Here is a 21,894-nt window from a genome sequence, read left to right as displayed (position 1 = left end):
CATGAATAGAATAGTTGACGTAAAACGTAATAAGCAGTACCGTAATTTAACAAACAGCGCGCATTCCTATTCCATTTCACCACAGCATTTTAGCTATGACGCCAACCAATAAGATGCCTTCTCTTTAGTGCGAAGTTAAGCTAACGTAACCAAGCTTAGTGAACGGATGTGCAGTAACCAAGAACAAATTCCACGTTAGCGTTTTTGTTATTTAGACGTTTATTGACACCGTGGAACTCAAACTATGACAGTAGCAGCACACACTTGCCTCAGGTAGTCTTTAATTCGCGTTGGAGACGGAACTTGGTTGGTAGATGTTATCTAGCTAGCTAGCTGCTAACAACAATGGCGGACTGTATGGTTTTTCACACTCAAATAGCCTCCGTCATGGAGATGCTAGCAAATGCAGCCGTGGCAGAGATCTGTAAACTCGTAGACGACGACTATGCAGTGTTCCGATTGGAAATAACTCAAAGCCAGAAAGAAAACAGGGGATTGCGGAGGAAACTACAGCTCCTGGAACTGAAGGTGGCACGGGAGCGCGCAGAAAGGACAATTAGAGAGCGCGTCCTCGCCAGTCGTCCCAATAGTGTCAAGATCCTCGACCGATACAGAGGAATTGCAAGAGGTACATTTAGCATTCGGCTGAGGGGAGTGTCGCCTCTGCACATATGTTACCCAGAATTGGGTATTGGTCCGTTTTTGGATAGTTTTGTAAAGAAACAGGCAGGGAGTGCAGCTCTAACCCTTAACCTTCAGGTCCATTGCCCCGCGGAAATCGATACATGCTCAAGTGGCAGAGTAGATATCCGCTACTTTCTTGCTAGTTATTGTTTCTGACCCTCTCATGATAAATTACTTTTAGTTACATTTTAACATAGACTGCACACATTGACTGTCTGGACTCAGCCATACCTTTTCTTACCCCCTTTTCCTGGTATCCAATTGGTAGTAGTTACAGTCTTGTCTCAGCGCTGCAACTCCTGTACGGACTCGGGAGAGGCAAAGGTCGAGAGCCATGCATCCTCTGAAACACAACCAAGCCACGCTGCTTCTTGACACAATGCACATCCAACCCGGAAGCCAGCCGCACCAATGTCTCGGAGGAAACACCGGACACACCAACCTGCATACCACTGCTGGCTTGCTTCTGAAGCTAAGCAGGGTTGGTCCTGGTCAGTCCCTGGATGGGAGACCAGATGCTGCTGGAAGTGGTGTTGGAGGGCCAGTAGGAGGCACTCTTTCTTCTGGTCTAAAAATATCCCAATGCCCCAGGGTAGTGATTGGGGACACTGCCCTGTGTAGGGATGGGACGTTAATCGTGTGTTCTGACTCTTTGAGGTCATTAAAGATCCCTTGGCATTTATTGTAAGAGTAGGGGTGTTAACCCCGGTGTCCTGGCTAAATTCCCAATATGGCCCTCAAACCATCACGGTCACCTAATAATCCCCAGTTTACAATTGCTCATTCATCCCCCTCATCTCCCCTGTAACTATTCCCCAGGCCGTTGCTGCAAATCAGAACGTGTTCTCAGTCAACTTACCTGGTAAAATAACAGCTAAATAAAATAAAAACACCTGGCGACCTGGTCAGCGTGCACTGTGCCCGGCCCGCCACAGGAGTCGTTAGTGTGCAATGAGACAAGGATTTCCCTGCTGGCCAAACCCTCCCTTACCAGGAAGTCGCTGGGCCAATTGTGCGCCGCACCATGGGCAACCCGGTCGCGGCCAGCTGCGACGGAGCCTGGGCTCGAACCTAGAATCTCTCGTGGCACAGCTAGAATCTCTGGTGACACAGCTAGCACTGCGATGCAGTGCCTTCGACCACTGCGCCATCTAGGAGGCACACACACACATCTTTAATCTCCATGTCTCTCTGGCACCCCCACTGCTCTGTTTGGTTTAATCCACCCTGTCATGGAATGTATGCGTGAAGGGCATGGGGCTTGTTGCTGTGCATTGATGACATGACACTTGGGTCCTGATGGTTATAATATGGGATGTCTTCTTTACACTGAACTGTCAGTGTCTGTGGGGTGGGCAAGTGGGGGAATGTGGTGTCATGTACAGTACCAGTCCAAAGTTTGGACACACCTACACATTCCAGGGTTTTTCTTTATTTTTCCTATTTTCTACTTTTTTGAATAATAGTGAAGACATCAAAACAATAAAATAATTATGTAATAACCAAAAAAGTGTTAAACAAATCAAAATATATTTTAGATTCTTCAAAGTAGCCACCCTTTCAAAGCTTTGCACACTCTTGGCATTCTCTCAACCAGCTTCACCTGGAATGCTTTTCTAACAGTCTTGAAGGAGTTCCCACATATGCTGAGCACTTGTTGGCTACTTTTCCTTCACTCTGCAGTCCAACTCATCCAAAACCATCTCAATTGGGTTGAGGTCAGGTGATTGTGGAGGCCAGGTCATCTGATGGAGCACTCCATCACTCCTTCTTTGTCAAATAGCCCTTACACAGGCCAGAGGTGTGTTGGGTCATTGTCCTGGTGAAAAACAAATGATAGTCCCACTAAGTGTAAACTAGATGGGACGGCGTATCGCTGCAGAATGCTGTGGTAGCCATGCTGGTTAAGTGTGCCTTGAATTCTAAATAAATCATGGACAATGGCACCAGCAAATCACCATCACACCACCTCGTCCATGCTTCAAGGTGGGAACCACACATGTGGAGATATCCGTTCACCTACTCTGCATCACAAAGACATGTCGTTTGGACCTGAAAATCTCAAATTTGGACTCATCAGACCAAAGGACAGATTTCCATTGGTCTAATGTCCATTGCTTGTGTTTCTTGGTCCAAGCAAGTCTCTTCTTATTATTGGTATCCTTTAGAAGTGGTTTCTTTGCAGCAATTCGACCATGAAGGCCTGATTCACAAAGTCTCTTCTGAACCGCTGATGTTGAGATGTGTCTGTTACTTGAACTCTGAAAATAATTTATTTGGACTGCAATTTCTGAGGCTGGTAACTCTAATTAACTTATCCTCAGCAGCAAAGGTGGTCCTCATGAGAGCCAGTTTCATCATAGCATTTGATGGTTTTTGCAACTGCACTTGAAGAAACTTTAAAAGTTCTAGAAATATTCCAGATTGACTGACCTTGTCTTGGTGGACTTCATGTCTTGGTGGACCAAGTAATGGTGGACTGTTGTTTCCTTTACCAAGTAGGGCTATATTCTGTATACCACTCCTACCTTGACACAACACAAATGATTGGCTCAAATGCATTAAGAGGAAAATACATTTCACAAATTAACTTTTAAGAAGGCACACCTGTTAATTGAAATGCATTCCAGGTGACTACCTCATGAAGCTGGTTGAGAGAATGCCAAGAGTGTGCGAAGCTGTCATCAAGGCAAAGGGTGGCTACTTTGAAGAATCTCAAATAAACAAATCAAAATATATTTTATAACACTTATTTTGGTTACTACATGATTCCATGTGTTTTTTCATAGTTTTGATGTCTTCACTATTCTACAATGTAGAAAATAGTAAAAATAAAGAAAAACCCTTAAATGTGAGTAGGTGTGTCCAAACTTTTGACTGGTACTGTAGGCAAGAGGAGTAGTGGTGCACATGCTCGTACACGCACTGTTGTGGATGCGATGTCCGACTCGTATCACTTCTGACACCAGTGTAATGAAACAGGCAGGGAGTGCGGCGCGAATCATCAACCTTCTGGCCTGTAGCCCTGCGGAAATCGACTGTGCCCCAAAAGCATGCTCAAGTGGTAGTCTATCCACGCTTATACATCCAGGGTAGCTACAGTATGCAACAATACTTCCCCTGATTTCTGAGCTATCTTGCACAATTTATTTTACCTTTACTTTACCAGGCAGGTCAGTTAAGAACAACTTCTTGCACAAAGAAACAATATCATATTCTATCCAAATTCTTGATTTACTGAATTTCCTATTTTCATACTCAATTAAAACAATGTGATGCATGGAATGGAACAATAAATAGTATATCAAGAAGTTATGAGAAGTGTTAGCTTACATCCTTGCCAATTGTAGACATTGTACAATATAACTTAACCATCCCCTTTCCCTCAATCACTGTCTTAGGTGAAGGACATCTCGCTGGAGGCCACAGGAGCTTTGTGAAGCCAGCGGGACACAATACATGGAGAGATGACCAACCCACACCTATAGGTGAAGGAAATGGAACCTCAACCCAGGACGTTATTGTGATAGAGGTTTGTGTCACAGTAAAACATTAAAAATGACAGTACATCAGATGTGGCCCATTTTATTTCAGAAAAGCTCCCTTCAGCTTTTAATTGGCTTACATTTACATCCTTATTTATCTGCCATAGGGGAGCTTGTGAGACTTCCCTACAGCATTGTATCCAATTCAACTCATGTACCGATAATATCCTCCTCTCTTCTTGTTTTAGTGTGCAGAGGCTGCAGGTCCTGGGGTCAAGCTGGAGAGGTCTGATGGAGAGGAGGACCCACAGCATAGCAGAGACATCCAGTCTGGAGCAGTGGCTGGAGTGGCGCACCCTGTAGTCACGGAAGACCTCGCCACCGCTGCAGCGCCCCAGACCAGGACCGGACGCAGCATCACGGAGGTCAGTGGAACGCTGAACGCCGTCCTCAAGTTGGAGACTTTAACTGTAACACAAAGGCTCTTACACACAGGATCTGACAACAGGTCAGACCCAGAGAGACTGGGGCAGGAAATGCTGGGCTGTCCTCCTCCTCACGACTCAGAGTATTTACTTTATGGTAACCCGAGTTTGAGGAAGGTTCCTTCCTATCGGGACTCAGATGACACGTTAGAGACCGGCAATGATTCGTCTTCTTCTTACACTCCAGAGATGGGTTCAGAGAGACAGGCTGATCTATCTAGAGGGGCCTGGAACCGGTACAGTAGTAGTGTATACTCTGAAGGTTGCCTCGATAAGCAAGGGGAGGTTATAGATGAGGTAACTGTAAAAGTGGAGGGCGATGCTCCTCTGACATGGAATGTAGACGAGACTCACTTAGTAGAAGGACACTCGCAAGGAAGATATTTCTTAGATTACAGGGAAAGCTTAGAGACAAATCCAAATGTCATGACCCACTCCCCTTTACAGGCGGTCAGGAATCGCAACCCAGTGTCCACGTCGATGGGGCCTTCCGATTCACACAGCAGTGTCCTTTTCGATCAGGTATTGGACTCAAACGACAGGGCTAGAGCCCAGGCTCAGGAAGGGGGAGACACATCAGGCAATACTAAAGAGAAACGGTTCCTCTGCATGTTCTCTAATAAAGGCTTCAGCTGCCCCCAGAAGGGGGTGTTCAACAAGAGTGTTCACACAGGTGTGAAATCTTTCAGCTGTACCCAGTGTCATATGCGCTTTGCACAGTCCGGCAACCTGAAGAGGCACCAAAGGGTCCACACAGGGGAGAAACCATTCAGCTGTACCCAGTGTCAAATGCGCTTTGCTCAGGCTGGCCACCTGAAGAGGCACCAAAGGGTCCACACAGGGGAGAAACCCTACAGCTGCCCCCAGTGTGAGAAGAGGTTCTCCCATCAACACCATCTGAAAATGCACCTCAATGTCCACACGGGAGAGAGGCCATTCAGAGAGGAGATACATCAGGATACACCAGCAGAAAAAACATTCCACTCTAACATAGAAAGTAATCATTCCACTCGATAGGTTCTGGTGTTTAGATCAAACCCTGCATTAAAGAGAAATATACATGTTCATTGTCAGCATAAAAATATCCACAGATGCATTTGGAATAGGGAGAGTAACAGATTTCAGTGTTGAATATTCCTGCTTAGAATATTGCTTCCAGGCATTGTGTGATTTATAAAGCATATAGAAGCCTAAAAAGTCTTACATATTGTGTTTTACTCTGTAGGCAATATGATGTTCACAAATGCCTATTTCATTACTTCAATTTAACTACATTTTTAATGAGAAAATGAATGCAGTTTATCACATTATCATGCAGATTGAGACGTGTCTGTGTGTTTATCATATGGTGTATTTACAACTTGTTTGTTTAAATAATAAACACAAAATGGGACTTTTAATTCTAAGACTTTCATTGAGACTCTCTTTAGTATATATTACATCTGATCTTACACTATTCTCTATACACCGACAGCGATTTATAACCAATATACTCTTAAGGCCAACTAAATATACCTACACATACCCACACACTAATAAACACTTGCTGTACACATCAAAATAGTTTAGTCAGGTTTGTCTGATGATGGCTTTTGCCATAAGTCATAGCTGACTTGTTTTTACCCGCAACATCATATTTATGTCCACCATGATGGTTTTAACAACAACTAAGTAATTCTCTAACTATCTAAAATATGATGGGGTCATTGCTGTGAGCCGGCAGCCTTCTGTGAGCCGGATGGCACCGCAATCGTTTCTCCTTCTTCCTTCAAGGCACTCTGAATCAGAATCACTTTTATTTGCCAAATATAAACTCATCAAAAAAAGAAATGTCCCTTTTTCAGGACCCTGCCTTTCAAAGATAATTTGTAAAAATACAAATAACTTCACAGATCTTCATTGTAAAGAGTTTAAACACTGTTTCCCATGCATGTTCAATGAACCATAAACAATTAATGAACATGCACCTGTGGAACGGTCATTAAGACACTAACAGCTTACAGACGGTAGTCAATTAAGTTTCATCATGAAATTTTACTATCTCTTCATTTTATTTTGGTGATTAAATGTATTTTTCCTGTTATTGTTAACTGTAGGCTATAACAATTTAATTGAAGTTCTATCACAAACCTTTTTGTCCTGAATGCCAAGCATCACATCTGGAGGAAATCTGGCACCATCCCTACGGTGATGCATGGTGGTGGCAGCATCATGATGTGGGGATGTTTTTCATCGGCAGGGACTGGGACCCTAGTCAGAATCAAGCGAAATATGAACAAAGCAAAGTACAGAGAGATCCTTGATGAAAACCTGCTTCAGAGCACTCAGGACCTAAGACTGGGGCAAAGGTTCACTTTCCAACAGGACAACGACCCTAAGCAGACAGCCAAGACAATGCCGGAGTGGCTTCGGGACAAGATTCTGAATGTCCTTTAGTGGCCCAGCCAAAGCCCGGACTTGAATCCGATCGAACATTTCTAGAAAGACCCGAAACTAGCTGTGCAGCGACGATCCCCATCCAACCTGACAGAGCTTGAGAGGATTTGGAGAATGGGAGAAACCATTTTTGCTTTGTCACTCTGGGGTATTGTGTGTAGAGTGATGAAGAAAAAAACAGGTTTAATCAATTTTAGAATATGGCTGTAATGTAACGACATGTGGAAAAAGTCAAGGGGTCTGAATACTTTCCAAATGCACTGTTGCCATCCACACACTGGATGTATTTTTCAAAATGTTCTTATTCTATTCTCCTTTGTCGTTGTCTATATTATGGCTATATTCAGCCTAATATTCCTTTATGTAGTTAAGGTCTTACCCACTCTCACTCTCAATGCACATGTGAAGCTTGTTGGGGCTTACTTCTGTGCTCAAATCATTTCACAGTTGCAGTTTGAGCTTATTTATTCCCTTTTATTTATGAAAATAAGCCGATACTTGCTTTTATCATTTACGATTTATTTCTGATATTTTAGATTAATTAAATTAATTTATATTATGGGGGTTTGAAAATACATGAAATACATTGTGCTGCCACAAAAAAAACAGAATATACAGACAGACAATAAACAAACAGAATATACGGAAAAGATAGACATGCATTCAGAACGTTTTCAAACCCCTTAACTTATTCCACACTTTGTTGTGCTACAGCCAGAATTCAAAATTGATTTAATATATGTTTTTTCTTAACCATTCGACACACAATTCCCCATAAGAGGAAAGTCGAAACATGTTTTTAGAATTTTCGCAAATGTATTGAAAATGAAAAGCAGATCTCTCATTTACATAAGTTTTCACACCCCTAAGTCAACACAAGTCAATGCAGCACCTTTGGCAGTAATCACAGTTGTGAGTCTTTCTGAGTAAGTCTCTAAGAGTTTTCCAAACCTGGATTGTGCAACATTTGCCCATTTTTCTTTCAAAATTCTTCAAAAATCATGTTAAACACTATTATGTGACTTCTGAACTTATTAACGAAGGAGTTGAATAATTATTGACAAAAGACATTTCAGCTTTTCATTTTGAATTAATTTGTAAAAATTGTTTTTAAAAAACAGATTTCCAGTTTGACATTATGGGGTATTGTGTGTAGGTCAGTGACAAATACATATACATTTAATACATTTTAAATTCAGGCTGTAACACAATTTATATATATTTTTTAAGTTAAGTGGTGTGAATACTTTCTGAAGGCATTGTATCGACACAGAATTTACTCAACCCACATACAGTATGTACATACCAGGCAAAGAAAACTACAGAGTACACTATAAACAGTCTAAACAACAGACTACACTATATGCCACGACACCTTAGTGGGGCTTGACAGCAGAACTGGCATCCTGGAACTACCCCCTCGATCCACCACTCATCTCTGCCCTGCCTCCTTGGCGCTGACACCGCTCATTCCACTTCAGGCAGATCCAACAGGATGTTCACTTCTGCCTGCTTGCTTACGTCAGCCACTAGCTTCTTCCTTGCCACTCCTTCAATGCTTAGTAGCCTCAGGGCTCTCCAGAGTGATTGGCCCGCGAAGCCCCTGCAGCCGAGCTAAATGAGGACCACCTGCTTGGTGCCTCTAGACGAGAGAACGATAACCATTGGTCAGACCTGCTTTGCAGTAGGAGAGCACATACTCGAGATAGGCTTGTCATCCACATATTGTGCAGCTGGGCTCCACATGTGGAGATTTTTAGTGTGGGCAAAACATTGTACACAGAGCAAGCCAGAAACTTAATCTGCTGTCCTTTCATGTTCTAGAACTGTTGCCAGGTGAATGCCCTGTCTGGCATACTCTCTCGACGTGTCCAGCTGCCCTATTTTTTCATGGCTACAGCTCTGACATGCCTGCTTTCTTCCTCAGCCATTGTGATCTCCCTCTGCACCATGCCTCAGCACTCTGCTTTCTTCCAGCTTGGCCTGGTTCTGCATACCAGACCCAGTCTGCCTTGGTTTACCGACCCAACAATGTCAGTCTGTTGTTGCCGTTGCTCCGCCTGTATGAGCGGTCTGCTGGCTGACCACTTGTGACCCGATCTGACCTCAATCTCTCACCTCCGTTCTGACCTCTCAAATAAAATAAAATCTATTTGTCACATGCTTTGTAAACAACAGGTGTGGACTAATAGTGAAATGCTTACATACGGGCCCTTGCCAACAATGCAGAGAGAAAGAAAATTGAGAAGTAATATAAAAATAAAATGCATAATAATTAAAGTAATAATAGATTCACAATGAGTAACGATAACTTGGCTATATACAAGTGGTACCAGTACTGAGTCGATGTGCAGGGGTAAAAGGTAATTAAGGTAGATATGTACATAACTAGGAATGAAGTGACAGACAGTAAGCCGTAACAGAGGTGTATGTGATGAGTCAAAAAAGTTAGTGTAAAAAGGTCAATGCAGATAGTTAAATGGTTAAACAAATAGCTACCTGGACTAACTATTAAGCATTCTTATTGCTTGGGGGTAGAAGCTGTTCAGGGTCCTGTTGTTTCCAGACTTGGTGCATTGGTACCGCTTGCTGTGCAGTAGCAGAGAGAACAGTCTACGACTTGGGTGGCTGGAAGACTTTAAAAAAAATGTATGGCCTTCCTCTGACACAGCCTGTTATTGAGGTCCTGGATGGCAGGGAGCTCGGCCCCAGTGATGTACTGGGCCATACGCACTACCTTCTGTAGCGCCTTGCGATCAGATGCCATGCAGTTGCCGTACCAAGCTGGGATGCAGCCAGTCAAGATGCTCTCCATGGTGCAGCTGTAGAACCTTTTGAGGATCTGAGGACCCATGCCAAACCTTTTCAGCCTCCTGAGGGGAAGAGGCGGTGTCGTGACTTCTTCATGACTGTGTTGGTGTGTTTTGACCATGATAGATCCTTAGTGATGTGGACACAGAGGAACTTGCAGGTCTTGAACCGCTCCACAACAGCCCCGTCGATGTGACTGGGGGGCGTGCTCAGCCCTCCGTTTCCTGTAGTCTACGATCAGCTCCTTTGTCTTGCTGACGTTGAGGAAGAGGTTGTTTTCCTGGCACCAGACTGGCAGGTCTCTGAATTCCTTTTATGCTGTCTGATCATCGTCGGTGATCAGGCCTACCACGTCATGTCATCGGTAACTTAATGATGGTGTTTGGAGTCGTGGTTGGCCAAGCAGTCGTGGGTTTTTTATTTATTTTTTATTTCACCTTTATTTAACCAGGTAGGCCAGTTGAGAACAAGTTCTCATTTACAACTGCAACCTGGTGTCGTGTCTTTGGCTATGCCGGATTAAGTGATATGACATGCTATTCTATAAAATAATTTCTCCGTAATTAATATCACCTGATTGAGCTAATCCTGTAAATGTAATTAACTAGAGAGTCGGCACCACAAAATAATATGTATAGAGCTGTTATCTTCCGAATAAACTCTTAAAGACCTAGTAATATTTTACATCAATAGCAATCAATATCAATCGTCATCTTAATTCAGTCTCATCTGAAAGTTATAAATTCTTGGTTATCTGCACGAACCCTGGCTAACAATTTGAATCAGCAATACAAAATTGGGTTTAATTATTTATTTACTATATATTCTAACTAATCACACAGAATTACACATACACATAATTAAATCAGTTATATTGATTACAAATTACGTCATAAAGGAAAACGTCCCTAGCGGGCGGAACAGATATGACAGCTTGTTACACAAAAGAAAAGGGGCTGGGTTTGAGAGAAGGAGCGGGAAAACTGAGGAACAAAGGCCGAAGCTGTGCTATCGTAAATACAGTATCTTGTGCATTCTAAATTACCGCCCATTTGGAAAAGGAAAATGCAATAAATATTTACTCTGAGCTGTGCTTCGGTAGGTTGGTGGTAGATGGAAGGCTGTGTTGCCCAACCGAGTCCTTTGAAGAATGTCTCTGGTTGTCAATTGGATACGTTGTAGTAATGCCGTTGTGTGGTGGACCGGATACTCTGTCTGTTCCTTCCTAACCTGCATTTGCAGTTGCTGTTGCTAACACAATGGCTAGGAGGTATCACTTCTGTAGTGAATAAGAGTTCAAAGTTCATACCATTCGCAACCAAAGCTCACGCTGAGGTTGGCTTCATTCTGTAGTTATTATCTGAACCATTCTGACATCGGACCGTCGTCCTACATCCTCGGAACAGGAAGTTATATTGTCGTCAAGGGCTTATATAGGAAGGGAGAGGAGGGCGTGTTTGAAAAGTTTTATAACCCATGTCCCTTCACAGGGGCGGGCCACTGATTGAGCAGAGCCCTATACATTTATGAAAACCCAAATCTCACATCTTAGAAGATAAAATCACATTTCATCCCATCACAAATAATTTCATATTCAAACATTTATATTGAACAACAATTCCATGTGAATCTGATAACTCTGATGTGTAGACTTTCCACTGTCGAGTTTATGTCATCTTATCATTGATGAGAATGTCTCAGATGACAACCGAACTGACATCATATTCATTAAGTACCACCGCATCTGTTCAATTGTTCGGATTACCAGGATATAGTTAATTTCCCCCCACCTTCTGATGTTCCCAGAATCTCTATGTTAACCAAGGGTTTTGCAAATATAACCTCAGTAGAGTAGAGAGAGGAAAAAGGGGGAGAAGAGGTATTTATGACTGTCATAAACCTATCCCCCAGGCCAACGTCATGACACTGGCCAAGATAAAGCAAAGCAGTGTGACAAAAACAACGACATAGAGTTACACATTAACAAACGTACAGTCAATAACACAAAAGAAAATTAAAAAAACAGGGAGGATGAACAGGGAGTACAGGAGCGTACTAAGCACGCACCCCAGAGGGGCCCCTGTGTTGAGGGTCAGAGTGGCGATATGTTGTTGCCTATTCTCACCACCTGATGTTGAACGCTGAACTATAGTCAATAAATAGCAGTCTTACGTAGGTCTTCCTTTTGTCCAAGTGGGGAAGGGCAATGTGGAGTGCAATGGAGATTGCATCATCTGTGGATCTATTGCGGAGGTAGGCGAATTGGAGTGGGTCAAGGGTGTCTGGTATGATTGTGTTGATGTGAGCCATGACCAGTCTTTCAAAGCATTTTATGGCTACAGAAGTGAGTGGTACGGGGTGATAGTAATTTAGACAGGTTTTCTTGCCGTTCTTGGGCACAGGGACTATGGTGTTCTGCTTGTAGGTGTTAGACTGGGGTCAGGAAGAGGTTGAAAATGTCAGTGAAGACACTTGCCAGCGGGTCATCTGCTCTGCGGCCCTGTGAATGTTAACCTTGTGACAGGCTTTGGTTTTCCATTTATATTTTGAGGTTGGGCGTTAGCACTTTCGCAAGTGGGGCGCACTGATTGGTGTCACCTCGTTAGTCAGTATGTATTCCACCTGTGCTGGCTTGTTCATCTCGTTAGTCGTAAGGTGTTTTACCTGTGCTGTCCCAGGTAATATTTGAGAGTGGCTGGCCCAGTGCTCAAGTTGTCTTGAGAGACATGGAAAGTTAACACCTTTAGTTGGCTCTCCCTATTTGATTTGTAGACAAACAATCCTTTATCTGATCTTCCCTGTTTTGCTCCACTTTTTCCTTTGCTTCCTGTCTTTAAGTTTGGTGTGGGTTTTTGTTTTGTTTGCCTCTTCTTGGGAAAATTTTGTGAACCCCTCCTAAAATCCCACCTGTTTTGTTTTGGTTGTGGTCAGTGACTCTTTGTTAGTTCCCCCTTCTGTTTGAGCGACATTTAGTTTTTCTTGCTGGGGAATGTAACAACCTGTTTAAAGGTCTTACTCGCATTGGTTACGAAGACCGTGATTACTGTCATCTAGAACAGCTGGTGCTCTCACGCATGGTTCAGTGTTGCTTTCCTCAAAGCGAGTATAGAAGGCATTTAGCTTGTCTGGTAGGTTAGTAGGCTCGTGTCTCTTGGCAGCTCACGGCTGGGTCTCCCTTTGTAATTTGTGATGGTTTGCAAGCCCTGCCACATCCGAACAGCGTCAGAGCCGATGTAGTAGGATTTGATCTTAGTCTTGTAATGACACTTTGCCTTTTTGATGGTTCGAATGGTATAGCAGGATTTGTTATTAGCATCTGGGTTAGTGTCCCTCTCCTTGAAATCATCAACTCTAGCCTTTAGCTCAGTGCAGATGTTGCCTGTAATCCATGGCTTTTGTTGGGGATATGTACGTACAGTCGGAAGTTGACATACACCTTAGCCAAATACATTTAAACTCAGTTTTTCACAATTCCTGACATTTAATCCTAGTAAAGATTCCCTGTTTTAGGGCAGTTAGGATCACCACTTTGTTTTAAGAATGTGAAATGTCAGAATAATAGTAGAGAAAATTATTTATTTCAGCTTTTATTTCTTTCATCACATTCCCAGTGGGTCAGAAGTTTACATACACTCAATAAGTATTTGGTAGCATTGCCTTTAAATAGTTTAACTTGGGTCACACGTTTCTGGTAGCCTTCCACAAGCGTCCAACAATAAGTTGTGTGAATTATGGCCCATTCCTCCTGACAGAGCTAGTGTAACTGAGTCAGGTTTGTAGGCCTCCTTGCTCGCACATGCTTTTTCAGTTCTGCCCACAAGTTTTCTATAGGATTGAGGTCAGGGCTTTGTGATGGCCACTCCAATACCCTGACTTTGTCGTTCTTAAGCCATTTTTGACTGATGTCTTGAGATGTTGCTTCAATATATCCACATCATTTTCCTACCTCATGAGGCCATCTATTTTGTGAAGTGCACCAGTCCTTCCTGCAGCAAAGCACCCCTACAACATGATGCTGCCACCCGCCGTGCTTCACGGTTGGTATGGTGTTCTTCGGCTTGCAAGCCTCCCCCTTTTTTCTCCAAACATAACGATGGTCATTATGGTCAAACAGTTCTATTTTTGTTTCATCAGACCAGAGGACATTTCTCCAAAAAGTATGATCTTTGTCCCCATGTGCAGTTGCAACCCGTAGTCTGGATTTTTATGGCGGTTCTGGAGCAGTGGCTTCTTCCTTGCTGAGCGGCCTTTCAGGTTATGTCGATATAGGACTAGTTTTACTTTAGATATACAGTGGGGCCAAAAAGTATTTAGTCAGCCACCAATTGTGCAAGTTCTCCCACTTAAAAAGATGAGAGGCCTGTAATTTTCATCATAGGTACACTTCAACTATGACAGACAAAATCAGAAGAAAAAAAATCCAGAAAATCACATTGTAGGATTTTTAATGAATTTATTTGCAAATTATGGTGGAAAATAAGTATTTATTGGTTCCTGCACGTTGGCCTCTATCACCGTCTCTTTCTTTCCGAGTGTTGGGGATTAGGGCCTGGTCTGGGGTGAGGAAATTGAAGAATCCGATGGCGACAACATTATGTAATATATTTTTCTTATATATCAGTGCAAAGAGTCACAACAAATATCAGAATTGGTCAGGAGCCTGTAAAACATCTGCTATACATTCCACCGCTATTCCTAATTTTTTTCTCATTCTAGCTGTCCCACAATGGAGCAGAAAATTCTTGGGACGACCAGCCATCTCCTGAGGAAGTGGTTCATTTTCCTGTCTCACGCCTCCACTGTTGAAAGAGCTACTTCATAGACATGCAGTGTCCAGAGGAGTTTAGGAAGTACCCAGTGTTGGTAGCCCTATGCCTTAAACTTTCCTGTTAGGCCGCTCTTCTCCAGAGATGTCATCCACTTGTCGGCTTGAAAGAACATCTCTTTCACACAATCTTTGTCATTGAGATCGGCCCTGTACCACTTTCCCAGGCTTCTCTCTGATGGTGGGAATGGTCTCCTCTCTGATTTTGAATTGTCACTTTTTCAGGACTAGGCTTCTTGACTTTGCAGACTTGAACTCCATTCTGGCCCATTTGATGAGCTCTTCCAGATCCTCCAAAATCAGCCTTCTGGAGCTGACTTCATTTTCAGATCGTCCAAGAATGCTCTGATTGGTGCCTGCTGGACGCCGCTTGCCGGTACTGCACCCTGTCTGAGCTTCTCTGCTGATATAACGAGGAAGTTCATAGCTGCAGAAAACAAAATGATTGTGAGTGCACCCGGCCACAATACCTACCTCCAGCCTCTCCACTTGTGAAGCGCATCTTGAAGTAGCATTGGAGGAGCTTCTGGAATCTTGCAGGTACATGAGTTGGGTTTGCACCAGCTTTTGGGGTATGGTTCTGTAGGCATTGGTTAGGTCCAGCCACAGGACTGCCAGGCCTTCTTAGTTCTGCTTTGCATCCTCTATCTTTGAGATGAAGATTGTGTGTTCAAGGCAGCCGGAGAGCTGGAACTCTGCCCTTTTGTATGGATGTGTCGATGTAGTTGTCCAACATGAATGTTGTCAACCGCTTTGCCTGGATTCCAAATAAGATTTTACCTTCTTCATTGAGGAGTGAGATGGTTCGGAATTGCTTGATGTTTGTGGAGTTATCTTCTTTGGGAATGAAACAGCCCTCAGCAACTTGCCAGCTTTCTGCAAGATAATTTTTCCTCCATGCCACTTTCAGCAGCCTTGTACTGAATACCATTAGACCTTGGTGCTGATCTTCCCCTAGCCTTCTTGAGAAAGTAATCTCCTGCCAGCTGGGTTCCGACACCTCGAAGGAGATGGTGGCTTCATTGGTTTGACGAGTGTTGACATCTCTTCCAGCTCCTTTTCATGCCTGAGGTCACTGTGGACTCCACGAAAGTGCTCCTCCACCTCTTCCTTCGTTGCTTTGAGTTCTCCTGATCTTTTGTCCCCCATGGGTTTTGATAGATACTGGAAGGGTAAAGTCGGTCCTCTTCTTCATCCGCCTCCTTCTGTCCCTGCGATGGTATTCAGCTCGGCACACGGTATTAATACGCTCCCTCAGATTGTCTCAGATGTCCTTCAATGCTGGTTTTGCTCCCTCCCTTGCTTGGTGAAAAGCCTTCTTCAGCCTCCGCAGGTCGCGTCTTAGGGTTATGTTCTTCAGATGTCGGTTTTCTCTTGTCTTGATGTTTTTTTCCAAGGCTGTCAGACCCTATGCTCCAGATGATAGTTGACATGGCTCGGATTTTCTTCCCAACATCTCCAGCACTTGATCCACGTCTCGGTCGAACATGTCCCATTCCTTCTTTGCTGACGCAGCAGACCATCTTAAGAACGATCAGGGCTTAATGATCGTGTACTCTGATAATCTCCAATCAGCACAGCCAGAAAAGAACTGGCAACCCCTCGGAGCCTAGTTCCTCTCTAGGGTTCTTCCAAAGGAGTTTTTCCTAGCTATTATGCTTCTGCATCCGCATTGCTTGGGGTTTTAGGCTGGGTATCTGTATAGCACTTTGTGACAACTGCTGATGTAAAAAGGGCTTCATAAAATAAATGTTATTGATTGATTGATTTCACAGGCTCCTTCCTGGTCTCTCGTGTTGTTCTGTACATATTGTATTGTATGTTGTGTTCCTTCCCTCTCCTGCTGGCCCTCTGTCTCCCCTGGTGCATCAGTGATGTTGCGATTGCCACCCCTTTTGTCATGCGCACGGCGATTCTGGGGACTGTAGTTTGGCTCCTGCCATGGCCTCTCCTCCATCTCATCAGGTTTCCCTATGCGTTGCACATCCCTATTGGGTAGTGTACACTATATCCTTGTCTGATGTGTTTTCAGACCTCTCGTTTTTACAAATCTTCACACATCTGTAGACCCTAGATAAATTGTTTAGCTGTTCGGTTGTCCTTCATGGTCTGTCCTGTACGTCAATCCTTCTCCTCCGCTTTCGCCCGAGAGTGCTATCTTATTAGGTATCTTTCCATAGTGATTGATAGTGGGTACCTTCTTGGGAAGGTTGTGCTTAAGCCTGCCAAGAAATATCTTTAATGTTATGGGGCTATTTTGCTTCCACTGGTCCTGGGAATCGTAAGGTCAATTGCATCATGAACTTTACTACCAGGAAATTTCAGCTAAAAACCTGGTTGCTTCTGCCAGGAGACTGAAACTAACCCCAAGCACATATCAAAATCCACAAAGAAAAGGTTATTTGACCACAAAATGTACATTTTGCAATGACTTGAACCTCATTGAAAACCTGTCGTTTGAATTGAAGAGGGCAGTCCATAAGCGCAGACTAAGGATTTCAAGGACCTGGAAAGATTATGCATGGAGGAATGATCTAATATCCCTCCCAATGTGTTCTCCAATCTCATAAAATATTTTGGAAAAAGGCTCAGTGTCGTTATCGAGGCTGCTGGACTATTGGATTTATTTAATTTTAGAAGAAAAAATCCTTGTTAAAAAAAATCTTTCTCGGAGCAATTCTATTAGTATAAAATAATAGAATTTTCCCAGTTTTGGGAGCGTATCATTTATCTTAGTATTTTTTTATACAGTCTTTTTTTGCTCATATTTATTAAGGGTGCCAATAATTTGAGGTGACTGTACATTTGCATGTTCAGGAATTGTACTTGGTGAAATGGTATAGGACTGAAAGGTATTGGGGGTGGGTAAACATTCCATGTTGAAAGTGTTCTTATTATAGTGATGGGGCAAAAATCAGTACAGTTACATATTGGGATATTATTTTGGGCAATATATTATATCGTTTTGACTATCACAATATTATTTTTGCACTGGTTGGCGCACCAAAACTCCAGTATGTTTCCTTCATAGCTTGTTCTCCATCTTTTTTTAAACAGGGAGCCAATTTGTTTTTCTCATGGTTCTCTCTGGTTCTCTCTGTTTGGAACATCAAAACGCAATATTGTATCGTGACATCCTTGGCAATTCCCAGCCCTAGTGTATTATCTGTGTGTGTATGTACTTGAGGGAGTGTATGTCTGTGTAATTTGTATCACCTGTCTCTTCCAGGAGGAGGCGGGTCCAGAGGTGGTGCTGGTGAAGGAGGAGGGCTGTGAGGAGGGTCTGGGGAACCCTAAGGGGACCATGATCATAGAAGACAACCAGACTACACCTCCTGAACCCACAGAGGAACCAGCTGAGCAGCACAGGACCACACACATTCTCACTGAGGTGAGCCCACTGTAAACTACTGTCTGAATGGTATTAGGTCAGGGTCCACAAAGCCTCTCAGAGTAGGAGTGCTGATCTATGATCAGTTTGCATTTTAGATCATAATGAATAAGATCATATGGAAAGATCCTAGATCAGCACTCCTACTCTGAGATTTTCTTCTGAATACAGGCCCAGGTGTTGATTCATTTTGTCTTATGTGTGGGACCATGCATTTGAATTATCAAACCATTTTAATGAGTGTCAAGTAATCAAATCAACTAATATGTTTGCATAATACTCATAGAAATCCCTCATTGCCCAATCAGAAGATGCTCCATAGCAAGGTGCTCATCAGATTTCTTGATCCAACATCCTCTCACTCTGTATCTCTTACAGTCAGTAGACATGGAGGGTGGGAAACCTGATCTGCTGCTGGTCAAAGAGGAGACGATAGAAGACGGACCAGAGAGCATTGACCTGCTGAGTGGACTAAAGATGGGGGAGCAAGGTAAGGGAGAAATACATATAGCCAACATAGTGTTTATAAAAGTATTCATATGCCTTGACTTATTCTACATTGTGTTGTGTTACAGCCTGAATTCAAAATATTATTTCTCCCTCATCTACATAATGACAAAGTGAAAACCGTGTTTTTAGACATTTTAGCTAATTTATTCACCCCTGAGTCAATACTTGTTAGAATCACCTTTGGCAGCGATTACAGCTGAGACGGCAGGTAGCCTTGTGGTTAGAGCTTTGGACCAGTAACAGTTAATTGCCGTGTTCAGGGGCAGAACGAAATATTTTTATCTTGTCAGCTCGGGGATTCAATCCAGCAACCTTTCAGTTGCAACGCTCTAACAGCTAGGCCATCTGCCGCCCCAGCTGTAATTGCTGCCAAAGGTGATTCTAACATGTATTGACTCAGTGGTGTGAATAAATTAGCTAAAAGGTCTAAAAACATGTTTTCACTTTATTATTTTGGGGTATTGTGTGTAGATGGGTGAGAAAAAATATTTTGAATTCAGGCTGTAACACAACCCCATTTCAGTTTAATCGTCACTTGTGTCAGGTACAACTTGTGTACTTATTACAGTGAATTGCTGTCATAATATGTATCTAGTATCTCTCATAGTAGAATAATAACAGAGTCATGATAATACAACATTAGATCAATAATAACACAAGGATAACCCGGATGAAAAAGTTTCAAGACAAAGTTTCATACTTGTAATTGGATGGAACTACATGAGTTTTCATAGCCTACTGTTATATTACATCAAGACAAACCCAGTTGGTCAGATCATCATCAAGTATGCTAGACATTTATAGAATAAATCCAACCTAGTTTGATGTTTCTGTGACAAACGGTAAATTAGTTATTGATTTATACCACTTTAAAATGGCATTTGATAGATTTTGATTTTGTATTTCTATCAAGTCAAAACTGGAATTTTTCATCAAAACAAAGGTTTGTAAAAGTATGCTAGACATTTATAGAATAAATCATCCCTAGTTTGATGATTCTGTCATAATCAGCGAAAACCAGTGAAACTGTTTCAGATGCAAAGTGTTAGCCATCCTGATCAGCTTACTAGCAGTAAAACGAACGTAACCATCAAAAGGCGGCAGATGACGTGTGACGTCCACAGGCAGGAGCGAGCTCTGTCTATACTCCTGCCTATCGCATTACTTCTTTCGTGCCAATACGCATTTATTATTTGAGTGCAATGAAAATGAATGGGACATATTGACACATGAAAGGCAGCGAAGCTCTCTGCCTGCCTTTTGGCGTCCGTTAGCTGCCAGTATAAGGTAGAAAAGACGCACGCGCAAGTCATGTCAATGCCTTGCATTGAGTTTGGAGTTTTGAGGGGCTGGAAAAAGGGATACAGCGAGGCTGCCTTTCTCCCTGGCCTGCTTGCTCATTTTGTACCAGATCACTACACACTTCCCAAATGAAGATGACAAGACACTGCCTACCCTGAATGCATGTCACTGCTACATACAGTAATATTTTTTCTTCATTCATAACATTTAATCAATGCATCTTATTTTTACATACAAAACACACACGTTATAATGTATGAACTTGACCAGGTAATTGACCAAATACACTCCATGTATAGAGTTTTCTGACATATTTTTGAAGTCTATTTTCTAACCCGCAGGTTGTTGGCTGGAGGATAACAGAGGAAAATGGGCGGCCATCATGGATTCCCAGACCCAGACCGGTGCAGCCAAGGGCCCAGTGGACAACATCACCAAGCAGGCCAGGACCAGAGGTGACATAGTGGAGGTCAGTGGATGGGACAGCGTCCTCAACTCTGGGCTGGGGAACAACATTGTTAATCAGAAACAGACAGTTGAACACAAAACAACATCTGAACTTAGTCTCCATGACAACAGACTGGCTGAGACCAGGGCGAGGCGTAGATTTGGAGGTGTCCGTATACGGCTGGAGAGAACAGACACAGACTCTGCTGGCGATGCTCTGTCCTGCTCCTATAGTTGTGATTCAGACAGACTGATGGCACCTCAGGTTACCCCCCTAACAGGTGCTGCCTTCAGCCTGCCTTCTATAGGATCTATCAACTGGAACATGGACCCTGAGACAACACAGACACTCCCTGGCATTCATCCTCCTCACACTCTCCTAATGTTAAACCAGACCTCAGACAATGCCAGTGTCTCAACACCAAATGGCAACACAAGCCCATTGACAAATGACAGTAATAGATACGGAATCACTAAAGGAGGCAGCGCTAAAGAGAAGCGCTTCCCGTGTTCGTTCTGTGGGAAAACCTTCAGTTTCCCCAATCAGGTGAAGATCCACCAGAGGATGCACACAGGGGAGAAACCATTCGGCTGCCACTTGTGCGGGGACAGCTTCTCCTATTTGTCGAGCCTGAAGAGGCACCAGAGAGTCCACACAGGGGAGAAACCATACAGCTGCCCCCAGTGTCAGAAACGGTTCTCCCACCAGCACCACTTGAAGATACACCTGAAGATCCACACGGGAGAGAGGCCGTTTGCCTGTACGCACTGCGGGAAGAGGTTTTCAGAGAGGAGCTACCTCAGGATACACCAGCAGAAAATGCACACTGCCCATGTATAGAGTATTGTGACATGTAATGTAGCTTGTTTGTATTTAATTATGTTGGTTGTGGATGTATAAGGAACTGGATGAGGTGAACTGAGGAAAGAATGAGTATGATGAGGCAGAGTAGATGATATGGTGATGGTGTCTGTAAAAATGCTTCACTGATGAAAAGGTTGATATTGGTATGTTATTATGAAATAATGATAGTGCCTTAATTGATGTTTACTCGTCATGAAGTAGTGAAGATGTGTAATGTGATGTTGAACCTTTTTCCAAAGTCTTCTAAAATTAATTTGATCAAAGCGAGTCTACCAGATTTAAGGAAAAGGTCATGAGAAAAGTGATTATACTTGTCACGTGTATTGTTTTGTGTAATAAAAGTACTGTACTTCATGTTTGGTGAGTATATGCCCATGTTGAAATTATATACAACCTGACTCTGTGGTGACTGACTTAATTTTGTATCATTGCAGGGACGGATTTTCCCTCATCTCAGTTGAACCAAAACATTATACTTAATTCTTCAATAAACACATGGACATTTTTTTATAATTAACTCCAATGGCTCCATATTGTTAGATAAACTATACAGTGCATTCTGAAAGCATTTAGACCCCTGCCCTTTTTCCACATTTTATGACGTTAGTCTTATTCTAAAATGTATCAAATATTTTGTTTTTCATCAATCTACA

At 42.9% G+C, this 21,894-nt stretch overlaps 1 protein-coding gene across 1 annotated transcript; it reads left to right on the top strand.

Annotated features, from left to right (window-relative positions):
- The first annotated feature begins 45 nt into the window (after positions 1–45).
- On the top strand, positions 46–21,595 carry LOC135507664 (specificity protein transcription factor 3-like). The gene is made up of 6 exons (XM_064927254.1): positions 46–628; positions 4,086–4,216; positions 4,418–4,594; positions 17,956–18,117; positions 18,496–18,607; positions 20,271–21,595. The coding sequence occupies exons 1-6, from the start codon at positions 346–348 to the stop codon at positions 21,215–21,217; spliced, it is 1,812 nt and encodes a 603-aa protein (XP_064783326.1). The 5' UTR covers positions 46–345; the 3' UTR covers positions 21,218–21,595.
- Positions 21,596–21,894: the final 299 nt, after the last annotated feature.

Source organism: Oncorhynchus masou, chromosome 21 (assembly GCF_036934945.1).
Source record: "Oncorhynchus masou masou isolate Uvic2021 chromosome 21, UVic_Omas_1.1, whole genome shotgun sequence".
NCBI classification, from domain to species: Eukaryota; Metazoa; Chordata; class Actinopteri; order Salmoniformes; family Salmonidae; genus Oncorhynchus; species Oncorhynchus masou.
The sequence above is the reverse complement of the archived record's forward strand: the minus strand, read 5'-3'. Positions and strand labels throughout refer to the sequence as shown.